The following is a 14,233-nucleotide window of genomic DNA, read 5'->3' as shown; positions in this document are numbered from 1 at the left end:
TCCTGAACACACAACTGATTTGCAGTACAGCGAGCATCTGATCCGATGAGTTTGGCACTTGCGAAACATTTTGCTGGAGTAGACAGCATTAAATGGATTTTTGATTCTCTCCACTTGCTGATCAGAACTTTGACAATGATTCTAGCAGTTTCTACATGGCCAAAGCATGAGTATATACATTTTGAAGCAACTTGCTGTCAAATAGAGGAGCATGTTTTCGGGCTGCATAGAGGCGGACCTACGGGACAGGCAAGCCCCAAGCTGGGGGGCCCCCATGGGTGGCAATAACAGTACTTCACTGCAACGACACTTGAAACCAATGATTGGCAATGCTTAGCAGACTAGAATGGCATTTTCGAAACCCCCCTAGAGGGGCCCCCATCTCTTTAGCTACTAATTCAACTAAGAGCGGGATGCAGGAATCACGCAGAGGACGTCCGATGTGCCAATCTGGGAGTCAGAAGAGGAAAAAAGAATGAGGAGGAGGAGAAGCATGACAATGCTGACTGGTTCAGAATCTGTAATGTTTACTGAATTATCCCTTCTTATGAAAAGATTGCCAGTGGCCGCACGATTTGCGATTGTATTGTTTACATTCATTTCACGTTATTCTACATACAGTTCTTATTTAATGGCGACAAACTATACATCATTTGAAAGGCGTTACATATGTACAGAAAGAGAGAGGCACATAAAGAAGAGAGTTATTACATCACAGCTAGTTTATTTTTTCTGTCGAGTTTAGATAAGCAACTTCTACAATGGGTTAGGTCATTTCCTTTTCATGAAAAGAGTGGTTTTGAGATGGCATTGCCAGCTTTTGAACCTATACTGTATGTTACAAAAATGAATGCTTGTTATTGAAAGATAGTAGCTTAAAATGCTTAAGCTCAATGCTTTCTTTTCTCTCTCTAAGAGCATTACTGAAGTACACCCCAGACAAGCACACACTCAATGTGAATTCAACTCTATCACAATGTGGCATTACTGATATCGATATGGCCTTCTCTCACAAATTATTTTACCTAATTCTGTGTTTCAATGAGAATATTCAAGCTAAATTTATCTGATATCTGAATTTATATAATTATTTACTTTAATTATTTAAAAGTTCCATGACTTCCAGTGCAGCAACCTTCTCTGTTCATGATGAAGAGGATCTTCACACATCCAGCAGTGCCATCAGCAGTACCACAACAGCAGGTACTTCCATCATACCAACACCTCATAAAGAGAAAGAGGCCAGACCACTCCCTAGCAGCATCACCACGACAACAGAAGGCAGTCGGATCTCTTTAATAATATCAGATGACCCGTACTATGGCTAAGTGTCAAGTGATGCTGTGTGCTGTGAAATAGTGAAAAAGGAGTCCTGAGTGCACTTTTAACACAACATTTATTGAACAGGTTTATTTTGACAGGTCTTTAATTATATGCATACTCTGGGATTTTTAAGTTGAAGCATGCAATTTTTTTCGATGTCAAAATAACTTCTTCCATGTTTAACAGATGAAAATTCTGCAATCATTTCCTCACCCTCATGTTGTTCCAAACATGTAGGACATTCTTTCTTCCGGGAAACACAAGAGGTGACATTCTGAAGAATATTGATACTGCTCTTTTTTTCATACAGTGAAAGTGAATGGTGACTGAGGTGGCTGTCAGTCTCTAACTTTCTCCCTAACATATTTTATGTTGCATGGAAGACATTTTTTTTTTTACGGATTTTGAACATGAGGGTGAGAATGACATCATGACAAATGTTCGCTCTAAGTTGTGCCAGTGCATGGCTGTGTACTTCTGATGTTGCTCCCGCGCAGATGAAAAAACCCAACATGATCACACGGGAAGTCGGCATGCTGTTTCCGAAGGTTACTTTACCCTAGGATCGGCAACAGTATGCTGACTCACTAGCATGCCCTATCTCCATTCGGACATATTTGGAACGGCTGAATAACAATTACTTTCCGTCGTGGCAACACTGCGTGTTGCCTCAGTTGCATGGGAGACCACAGTTCAATCCCCATTCAAACAAGGAAGTAATCACATTTGTATAAAAAATCACGGGCGTGATAAGGAGGTTGAATATTTATCCCTAACATTGCATTTTGTCTCTACTAATGGTTAGGGTTGGATTTGGGTCTTGTTTGGGGGGGTAGATTCAATAAAATAAGCATTTCTCTTCACTGTTTTACACCCTGTTCAGCTGAAAACAATTATTTTTACAACTGGCTTCTGGCGACCTCTCCTGGATATAAATGGATGTCACACTTGTTTATATGCTCTGAAACACTTACCGCTTTAGCCTCTGGAGGCAGTGTTTTCAAATTCGGTCAACGTATACCGATTTCGGCTGAAGAAATTTTATGTGCGATCAGGCTGAAAAAAACATCAGTGCACATGGCGGACTCAAGTGCGTGGGAAAACCGAGAGATTTTCCTGAATCTAAGCTAAATGCATACTCAGTGTTTCAACTGGAGTCCAAATGAATGTTAATTTCTTCCAGTATGGAGCTGAAGCTTTGAGTGAAATCTTACGTGGAAACAAGGTAGAAATACGCATTTCTGAGTCGTGAAACAACACATAAACATACCGCATTTACCATGAGGCACGAGCCCTGTTGGTGAATGTGGAAATGCGGTTGCATGCCCAAACGGTGAAATGTGCTTCAACGTCAATCCCCGTCCAGTGAGAGATTAACATATACAGTCACTTACATGAAGTGCAACAAATCAGGTATGTGTCAAAATATCAAATCTGTGCATTAGACTTTGCAGTGTAAAAACATTAATGCAGCCTGCTAGATCTGCCGCTGCCTATAATGTTATTAATATTCATCAAACAATAATACTGAAAATAAAGCCACTGACTGCTCTTTATTTATTTGTTATTATTAGCCTACTGTGTTCTTAGTTTAATTAATACTTAGGCTACTTCTTTATTACTATGACACATAATATTATTATTATGACTCATTATCAAAAAAAATTTAAATAGTTTTTTATATAGTTTAATATTTTTTTAATATTTATATTACATATTAGTAACATTTTAGTTTTAAAATGTATATAAAAAAATATTGCTGTAGCGACACTTTTGTCATATCAACCTTAAACAACACTGTTCATTCAGTCAAGGATTCATCCGAATGTGCACTTTGCGATGGGTCCCACTTTTCTCTCAATACAAGTTATATTCCTCTAATGACTTCTTAACTTGTACGCGACATTGCTATGGGATCTGGTTAAAAATTGCTGGAACTTTCTGTGTAAAGTCACGTTAACAATAGCCTTTGAATGACCGTCTATTAATTCCAAATATGGAGAAATGCTCTCTTCTCCGCTTGGCGATTAATTCTCCAACGTGTTCGTAGAAGGTTCTGACGTGTATAAACAGTTCCCATGTATACTGTCCACTTGTTAGCTGCTTTTCCGCTGCACTAATACTATGATTGGTCTGAATTAACAATTTAATTTATATGATTAATTAATCCTTAGGCACAATTTCTTAGTCTGAAAACTTAATTTAGCATAAGCCATTCAATCATAACGTTTTTAAGATCATGATAAACATATATTTTCGAGTACAAGTGTGCACAGACATTTGACTGGTAGCATATATATCGCCGTTAAAATAGGCATTGGTTATATACGTACACTCTTTCTGTTCCATAGCTATGGTAGTCCACCGCAGCGGACACAGCCACTATAATAGCAGGCACTCCGTATCCGGTGAGATAGAAGTACTTTGTGCGTGAGTACTCGCTCTCGAACACTTCCACCAGCATGATGTACAGCTGTACGCCTTCCAGAAACATCCACGTAAACGCAGCCAGGAAGAAGAAATGCAGCAGGGCCGCAAACACAGCGCACACAATCTGTAACAAAAACACACAGGAGCACAAACAAAGCTGAAGATTATCTACACACTATCTGTGCGATCTGTGTCTTGCTGCTTTGAGTATTAACTGTCTGCTCTGTTATCGCTTCCAAAATTTCCAGACGGATTTCCAGCATTTTATCTTTGTCATTTTCCATTTGTCTTTGCGTATATTCTCACTCTCACTTTCTCTGAGGACACAGTGAGGTTTTTGTTATTAACGAGAGGTCAAAGACCCGCTCCATTTCTGTAATTAACAAGAGTCAGTTGCCCAGCTTAACGACTACAGGAACTGTGTGCTTTCTGCAATAATTTTAAATCTTTTGAGGATATTAGGGACTTTCTGTGTGGTACTGGTGTGTGTGTGTGTGTGTCGTACAGGCTGGTCAGCGCGGTTGATGCCGGTGAGAAAGAGCGTTTCGGCGATGAAGAGTGAGATGCAGAGGTTCTTGTGGATGGTGTTCCTGTCGCTTTGGAGACCGCGGAAAAAGCAGAAGGTGAAGATGCATATGAGCAGACACACCAGAGACAGCAGGATCCCCACCCACGTGATGACATCCAACAACAGCTCATGCACCTGGTCCGCTTTCTGAGAGGAGATAAAGAGAGAGCGAGAGAGAGAAAGACAGAGAGAGATATAGAGAGAGAGAGAGAGATTGTCAAAAAGGATGAATACAGTGGTAAATTTGGAATTTGAATGGAATTGGCCACCCGTACCAGGAGGAGGTAGATTTCCTGAATTGCAATTGAAAACATAAATAATGACATAATGACATTGTTTATTTGGACTAATTATGCCTATTGGTTCCCTGAAACATTTTGTACTCAAATGATACGAAACATTTACTGTCACTTAAATACTGTCAAAACAATTAAAACAGCCCCTCAAACATATTTTTATGAGTACAGCACTGCACAACACATTTATTTAAATAAATATAAATATTGACAAAAAATGTGGGATATATTAAATTAAATTATATATATTAATACAGTATATATATATATATATATATATATAATTTCATTTAATATATAAATAAAAACACAGTATATATATAGTATACACACACACACATATACATACATACATATATATATATATATATATTATATACTGTATAATATTTAAGGCTGTTGATTTAATTCCTTAATTCAGTGCGATCAATTATATAAAAAAAAATAAGAGGAAAAAAAATGTAAGCAATTAATTATGTCTCTGGACCATAATAAGGAATATTAATACCATCATAGCAATTCAAACTTGAAGTACCACCTGTTTTCAGTAGGGGGCAGTAATCGAAACTCTAGATGTTTAGGCAATGCACAGCTGTACAGAGAACAAACCAAACTCAAACTTACTTGACACTAGAGACAGCACAAGATGAGAACATGTTCTTGCATTCAAACACAGCTGAACAGAGTGCAATTCTGAATGCAGAGATCTCGAGACGTGTCTTTCTAAGTTTCTAACTACTTTTAACTTCAAACAGCGAACTAAAACTGCTGTTTATGATGCAAAGCAACCAAAGTGAGATGCTCCTTAAGTGTCCGTCAAACGCAGGTGCACACTGACGAGTCCTCAAAAAAGCCCTTATTATAAATCTATTTGAGACAGACTGACAAATTCAATTGCAAAATGGATTAATGTGGACTGTAGGCCAATGACAGGCTTATGTTCAATAATATGGAAATAAATAATATACTGATTCACAAAGTCACTTTTTGTATTGTCTTATAAATGCTTTACCCATATGACACAATAATGTAATGCATTTTAATTATCTGAATAGTTATATTTATAATATATATATATATATATATATATATATATATATATATATATATATATATATATATATATATATATATATATATATAATTATAATTATTGAAATATAACTATTTATATTTATTTAGACATTACTTTTTGAATTATTGTTATTTGAGGGCATTTTCTCAGCAATATTTATATATGCTTTTATTTAATTAATTAATTAATTACATGCAATTAATTTGATTAATTAATCAGCATCTCATGCAATTAATTAGATAAAAAAATTGAATCAATTGACAGCCCTAATAATATTATAAATGTAATATATATTATACATTTAATATATATACTATATATATATATATATATATATATACTGTATAGAGAAAGAAGACTGTTTTATTTTAGGCTCACATCTGCCACATTCAGTCAGGAAGTGCCTCACTGTTACAGCTCAGACAGGAAGCTGGACTTGACTGTGTTGGAACGAAGGGCCCATTCATTTCATTTCAATGTGAAAACTTTAAAGCACTGCACTATGACAACACTCAATGTTCAGTGAATGTGTGCAGTCAGGCTTGCATCTACACACACACACACACACACACACAAAATGGTTTTATTAATCAATCATACATATACGGAACGTTCATTAATGCAGCCTCAAGAGTGTGGGTCCAAATGATGTGTGCTTGTGTGCGTGTGTGTGAATGTTTAAGGTCAATCTTTCCCTCTGCACACAACATTTACATTTATGTATATCCTGACCTTTTTCCTTTACGTTTTGTGCATAAATACATTTAGCAGTCTTCTATTCACACGCACACATGCATAAACGTCATGACATTTTAATGCATCTACACTATGTTAGTCCCTACTGGTTTACTATTTATCTGGGGATTCCACATCTATTGAGTCTATTTATGAGCACTTGTTTCTGTGTGTGTGTGTGTGTGTGTGTGTGTGTGTGTGTGTGTGTGTGTTTTTGTGTGTGTTATGAGAGAGTGTGAAATATAAGCATGTCCTCTCTGAGATAACACACATTACACATGCTCAAGGCGAAAGCTGAGTGTCTGCAGGAGATCTGTGAGGTCTCTCTCAGCGGTGGATAACGTAAACTATTGCAGTGCTAGTGAAGTGTGGTTCAAACTGTTAAAGTGGGTCTGGCTGTGGCTCTAAGAGTAGCACAGCAACAAATTACTGACCACCACTTTACCAGGCATTACTAACCAATTTCTGCTTGCTATGGCTTCAGAAATAGCCACATAAATTTAGCAAGGATGATGTGCACTGCGGGAACTGCTAATCAATATGAGTTCTGTCATCATTTCCTCACTCTAGTGTTTTTCTAAAACTGTATGACTTTCTTTCATTTAAATAACTTATAGGAATAGTTCACCCAAAAATGAAAATTATCTCATTTACCACCCTGCTGAACACAAACAAAGATTTAGAAGAATATTTCAGCTCTGTAGGTCCATACAATGCAAGTGAATGGTGATCAGAACTTTGAAGCTCTAAAAAGCACATAAAGGCAGCATAAAAGTAATCCATAAGACTCCAGTGATTTAATCCATGTCTTCAGAAGTGATATGATAGGTGTGGGTGAGAAACAGATCAATATTTAAGTCCTTTTTTACTATAAATTCTCCTCACTTCCCGGTAGCTGGCAATAAGCACAAAGAATATGAATCGGCAAAAACAAAAGAAAAAGAAAGTGAAAGTGAAAGTGTAGATTTATAGTAAAAAAAAAGAGGACTTACATTTCTGTCTGTTTCTCACCCACACCTATTATATTGCTTCTGAAGACTTGGATTAAACCACTGGAGACATATGGATTACTTTTCTGATGCTTTTTTGTGCTTTTTGTACCTTCAAAATTCTGGTCACCATTCACTTACATTGTATGGAGCTGAGATATTTGTCTAAAAATCTTCATTTGTGTTCAGCAGAAGAAATAAAGTCATACACATCTGGGACGGTATGAGGGTGAGTAAATGATAAGAAAATTGTTTTTGGTCAACTAACCCTTTCAGGTTGTTTCTCACAAAAACCTATTGTTTGCCTTCAGAAGACTTGGAAAATGATGCACAATTCACATGGACTACTTGTATGATTGGGTTCTTTTTAGTGCTGTCAATCGATTAAAATATTTAATTGCAATTGATCACATGATTTTTCATAATTAATCGAGATAAATCCCATATTTAATAAGTCTAAGTGGGAGGTTGACTAATTAAAAGAACTAGTACCAGTAGTTTGTGTATTCATCGCAATAGGCATTAAATCACTTAAACTCTTATCCTCTATAATATTAATTGTGGCTATCCACTTTGCTACAGCAATCGTGAAGCTGCATTTACATGATTTGTGCCGCTTTTGAACCCCACATGAAAAGTGCTTGCAGAGAACGTCCTGTTTTGCTTTTAGCATTGACACTGTCCATGCAATCATACTTTATCCAAATTGTCCGGAAAGACGGAAGAGCAACACAACGTTGGGGAAATGCTGATGCTTCACTCCAGGGAGTCCCATCTGGGTTTTTTTGTACAAAAACGTATTGTGAAGAGGCCCTTTTTCCAACACTTGATCGTTGACAATGATCACTGTCGTGTGTGTGTTTGTGGTGTGTGTGCGTCAGTGTAATGACCCTTGACACATTGCAAAGGTTCTGCCCTAATCCAACCAGTGTTCAGAACTCACACAAAGCTGAACAAAATGTCAGAATCTAACGTCATATTGGCAAATTCATTAATCACATTTGAAAAATGTATGCTGTAAACATTTTAAATTAATCGCATGCATTATTGTATTAATTTCGAAAGCTCTAGTCCCTTTTTAAGCTTTAAAGTGAGGCACTATCAACAGCCATTGTATGGAAATCAGCAAAAGGGACATACTTCAAAATTCCTGGCTTTGTGTTCTGCATAAGAAAGAAACTCATAAGGGTTTTGAATGACAGGGAGGTGAGTAAATAATGACAGAATTTAATTTTTTTTGGTAAATTATTCCTTAAGCTGGTTTTATCTGGATTTTCCTGCAGGGTGAAGGCATGACTCCTCTTACATTTACATTTATGCATTTGGCTGACGCTTTTATCCAAAGCGACTTACAGTGCCCTGATTACAGGGACAATCCCCCTGGAGCAACCTGGAGTTAAGTGCCTTGCCACCACCACTCCTCTTAAAATCCATCTTTTGAGAAGACAATGGTTTTCATAATGTGAGATTTACCTTGACCTCCACATGGGCCATTAGCACCGCAAAGTTGGTTAGATGTGTGCAGGAACAGGAAGTGTGTGTGCGATTGGTGCCCAGTAGTCTGCAGTCTTGAGTGGACCAGTATCCCGTCATGGTGCGTTTGGAGTAACTCCAAAAGGAGCAGTTCGGATTGAAGTTCTCTTCCGATTGCTGGAATTAAAAAAAAGGCACAACATCATACATACTATTTTTTTCAATGGGATAATGCTCGCCTATGATGTTCGAATGGTGGAAATGGATGGATGAATCACAAAGTTAATGACTCTGCCACTAAGAAATCAGCAGTTTTTACAGAGAATTAATGAAACTAAAGACTAATGACACTTCGAGAAAAAAAAGGTGACTGTTAATAACTTGTTAATAACATCACATGACTAAGTATTAATAAATAGTATGTTAATATAAACACCATACACCATTATCATAGTATTGGTTGCTTGTCGGTAGTATGAGGTGAATGGGGTCTTTGTATTTTATCTGTAAACCACGTAAACATCAAATGGAACTGGAACATGAATTTAAAAACCCCGAATGCTGACGGGGTCTGGGTAGCTCAGCGAGGATTGACACTGACTACCTCCCCTGGAGTCACGAGTTCGAATCCAGGGCATGCTGAGTGACTCCAGCCAGATCTCCTAAGCAACCAAATTGGCCCGGTTGCTAGGGAGGGTAGAGTCACGTGGGGCAACCTCCTCGTGGTCGCGATTAGTGGTTATCGCTCTCAATGGGGCGTGTGGTAAGTTGTGCGTGGATCGCGGAGAGTAGCATGAGCCTCCACATGCTGTGAGTCTCCGCGGTGTCATGCACAGCGAGTCACGTGATAAGATGCGCGGATTGACTGACTCAGAAGCGGAGGCAACTAAGACTTGTCCTCCGCCACCCGAATTGAGGTGAGTAACCGCGCCACTACGAGGACCTACTAAGTAATGGGAATTGGGTATTCCAAATTGGAAGAAAAAGAAAATGCTGAGAGGGAAGTTTGCCTCCTCATTGCAAATCCACCACATGTCACTATATCAGATTATGTTCGAATGAAACTAACAGGCTCAGAAAGGTGGGAATGTGAGTTTATGTAGTACCTGTATGTGTCTGACAGTGAAGACCACAGGTTCAGACAGGTAGACCTTGTTACTGTCTTTATTAATGGCTGCGGTAATAACAGGTGAGTTGACTATCAGGGAATAGTTTGGATAGGCCGCTTCACTGCCCAGTCGGACACTAGCGTTCTCCGTGGACAGGTACTGGCCCAGGTTCTTATAGAGAACCAGTGCCAGGCGGATCTCACCTGAGGAACACAACACAAAAGAACATTCCACCTTTCAAGTGCCAGAAGACTTCGGAGACAAAGACAGATGAAAATTGAGAGTGTACCATTGCGTCCTTGTTGTTTGAGTGTGTTGGCTGAGAGATGGATGGAGTTGCCGGTTAGTCCAGATTGAGGAAAGCTTAGATCAGCCAGACTGCCATCTGTACTAAGACGTGCCACCTCGAGCTCTGCAAAATACATAGACATGTTTACAACCAGACACTGCCCCTTACACACTGGAGGGGAATTGCACCAATCAATTTGCATAAAGTAGTCTTACTGTATGAATAGTATTTACAGCTGTGCAACAGTTAAAAATCATATGATTTACATGAAGAAAAAAAAAGATGTAATCGAAGGAAGAATGCATTTAAAACATGTTTAGCATTAGAGATGGGTATTGATACAGATTTCCTGATTCGATTCAGATTCACAAGCTCTCCATTTGATTCCGATTCCATTCAATATCGATTCATATGGGTTTATTTCACTTATAATGTCCCTTTTGCTTACATATGAAAGAAATCTTCTCCCAGCTAATGATGTTAATTATACAGGGGACCTTCTAACTAGGTGCATTAGGAAAATATTCATTTTACTAACTATATTTTCATCACTGTGGTCACATTTTGGCTTTTTATCCCCTTTTCTCCCCAACTTGGAATGGCCAATTCCCACTACTTAGTAGGTCCTCGTGGTGGTGCGGTTACTCACCTCAATCCGGGTGACAGAGGACAAGTCTCAGTTGCCTCTGCTTCTGAGACGTCAATCTGTGCATCTTATCACATGGCTCGTTGTGCATGACACCGCGGAGACTCACAGCATGTGGAGGCTCATGCTACTCTCCGCGATCCACACACAACTTACCACACGCCCCATTGAGAGCGAGAACCACTAATCGCGACCACAATGAGGTTACCCCATGTGACTCTACCCTCCCTAGCAACCGGAACAACTTGGTTGCTTAGCACTCAGCACTCGAACTTGCGACTCCAGGTGTGGTAGTCAGCGTCTTTACTCGCTGAGCTACCCAGGCCCCTTTTGTAGTAGTTTTTGATCAACAACTGACTGTAAAGAACAGAAAGGGTATTAAGAGAGATCATATTCAATGGATTCGTGGATCTCGTCCTTGGACACACATTACACGGAACAACTTTTACTCTCAACACGCTGCTGAACAATTCACGACTAAACTACACAATTACCGGTGAGTGAAATGTAAACATTGATCAGCCAGTTGCCAAATATATTCACTTTAGTGCGAAATTTGATTGCAAATGCGAGTGATTTCCTCTCACTGTCGTGGAGGGTTGCGCATTGAGTAAAAGATCGATCTTGGGATTTAACAATCGATATCGATCTCTCAAATGAAGATCGCGATTAAACCGAAAATCTATATTTTTACCCACTCCTATTTAGCGTGCTCTACATGTTTAACATGCTTTTTTAATGGAAGCAGATAATGAATGAAATTCTAGAAATACATTTATTGTTTATGAAAGTACATCAAATGTGGAAATGTGCTTTTTACATTTCTTAAAGGGATGGTTCACCCAAAAATGAAAGTTCTCTCATCGTTAACTCGCCCGTGTTGTTCCAAGCTCGCATGACTTTTCCTGTTAGGCAGAATGCTAGCTTTAGTCACCATTCACTTTCATTGTATAGAAAAAGGTATGTAGTGAATGTACATGGTGACTGAGGCTAACATTCTGCCAACAACTCCACAGAAAAAACAGTCATGCCGGTTTGGAACAACATGAGGGTGACATTCCTTTAGGTGAACTATCCCTTTATCAACACTTTATATTTTGAAGAATAAACTAAAGAAAAATGTATTTGTTATTAAACTAAAAAATGTTTTTCCCCCATCTAAATGTGCTGAAAGCTTTTGGATATATAGATTTATGATTGAATTAAATATTCACGGAAAAAGAAACATGTTTGCATCTACAAATTAGTGTTTGTACAGATATGTGGAACTCATAAATATATCAAACAGGGTCTATAAATCCTTCATTATACAGTATGTGCTTAAGCCACAGTGTTGTGAGCAATGTTTATTTATTGAGTTAGGATGAAAGACACCTTTGCTGGCCAAATAGCTTTATAAATTCACTTTGAGACATGAAAGTATGTGTGTGTAAATGTGGTATATCACATCAGCTTTCGAAGTCTACAGTTCCCTGGAGGGAGCGATGAGTTATACAACAGCAGTGTTATGAAGTTATACATCTTTAAATCACATCTGAATCTTTGTGTGCACGCATGTGCAAGTGTGTGTGTTTGAGCTTTATTAAAATCATTTTCCTCATATCTGAGGGTGGTCTCTAGGCCAAGCTACAGGTGGTTTATGTAATTTCCCGTACAGGTTTGTAATATAAAGTACAGGAAATACAGCTCTGCCTGTGTGTGTGTGAGCTTCAGATAGCAGCAAAATCTCAAACCAGATAAAAACCTTATTAAAGGCAAATTATTAACACCCTTCCGGCCCCATTTAAGAGATGCTAATTTTCTATCATTCTACGGTAATTTATTTACAAACTACATCATACCGTACCTCTGTAATAATCAAAATGATGTTCCTGAGATGAGCTCTAATTATACAAGTCAGATGATGCAAGTTTCCTCGCTAGTTCTTGAATTTAACATGTTGTTCATCCTGATCTACAGACTGAATCACTGAGCTTGCGACAGATTTAGAGTGGTTTTACCCTCCTAAGACCTGCCTTAGAGTTAAACGCAACATAGATTACCTGCTAGAGACTGATTTTGGTCTGGGAATAGCATCACCAGAATAGAAAACTCAAAAAAGAAAAGAGATTTTGAAATAGAAAGACACACACACACGCACACACAACACAAAGCAAACCTGAAGGAATAAACATACACCCCCCCCCCCCCCCAGGGTAATGATCTGAGGAATATAGCATGTGAGCGAGAGAGAGCGAGAGAGAGAGAGAGAGAAAGGAAGATCCATAAGAAACAGAACAGCCCAGTTATATAAAAAACTTCAAGCACTGCACAGCAGATACTGTATGCTGCCTTCAAAGCAGACACACACACACACACACACACACACACACACATAGGCTGCAGGGGTGCTCACACTGTGCTAACCTAATTAGCTGAATCTAGTCTTCAAAGAAAACTCTGCGTCGAAATACACACAGACACATACACGAGTGTAATCTAAAAACATGCTGTATTGAAAACATAAAAAGTTGTTTTGATCTTTCTACTGGTATTTTGTTTTAAAGAGATTATCTTTGGATTTACAGAGCATCTTTTGTCATCTAAATATGACAATATCTGCATTCTGTCTTAAAAAAAAAAAAAAAAAAAGCAATTTCCAACATATTCCCTATTCTCTTTAGTCTACACATACGTTTAACAAGAACAAGCTCATGGCATAAAGAAAGAAGTGGGAGAGTTACAGAAAGAGAAAGAGAGAGGGCGAAAATAAATATGTTAATGATGGGAGATTTTGTCTGTGAGATTAAGATTAGCTTTCGGCTAAGATTTGAGATTGAAGATCAAAAACGAAGAATGAACGTTTATAGAAAACATTTTTTTCCAAAAGGATTTTAGCTGACTCTAAGAAGTTCTGAATATTCATTTCCTGATTAAGTCTTATGTAAAAGACATTCTGTAACATATATTATATAAAAGGGATGGTTTCAACTTGAAATTCTCATCGGATGAGTCATGTTCAGAGTCGTTGCAGAGTGCAGATAAACAGCAAATTGCTCTATTGCTTGGCAACCATAAACAGCCAACCGTTAGGATAATGAACTTTATTATTTGCCATAAGAAAGGGACTGCAACAGTCTTGTTACAGAAGTAAAAATGCCATTCATTTTCTCAATAGGGAATAAACTTTATAAACCTTTGAAGACAAATTTACCATGAGCCCTGAGGTTGCAATCCGTCCGTGTTATTACCTATTATTTTTTTTTTTTAAAACAAAAAAAAAAATTAATAGAGGGATTTCTTGTGAAGAACTACAATACC

General features: G+C 38.0%; 1 protein-coding gene across 1 annotated transcript in view; it reads right to left on the bottom strand.

Moving 5' to 3' along the window:
- Window positions 1-14,233, bottom strand: part of LOC127444944 (adhesion G protein-coupled receptor L3-like) — a 163,162-nt gene that overhangs the window by 29,499 nt on the left and 119,430 nt on the right. Inside the window, exons 12-16 of the mRNA XM_051704623.1 lie at window positions 10,288-10,410; window positions 9,996-10,201; window positions 8,890-9,066; window positions 4,259-4,468; window positions 3,657-3,877 (exon numbers count right to left, since the gene is read on the bottom strand). Of these exons, the coding sequence (XP_051560583.1) occupies window positions 3,657-3,877; window positions 4,259-4,468; window positions 8,890-9,066; window positions 9,996-10,201; window positions 10,288-10,410 (937 nt within the window). The remainder of the gene's footprint in view (window positions 1-3,656; window positions 3,878-4,258; window positions 4,469-8,889; window positions 9,067-9,995; window positions 10,202-10,287; window positions 10,411-14,233) is intronic.

The sequence above is a fragment of the Myxocyprinus asiaticus genome, chromosome 8, assembly GCF_019703515.2.
Source record: "Myxocyprinus asiaticus isolate MX2 ecotype Aquarium Trade chromosome 8, UBuf_Myxa_2, whole genome shotgun sequence".
NCBI classification, from domain to species: domain Eukaryota; kingdom Metazoa; phylum Chordata; class Actinopteri; order Cypriniformes; family Catostomidae; genus Myxocyprinus; species Myxocyprinus asiaticus.
This window is presented reverse-complemented; position numbering and strand designations above follow the sequence as displayed.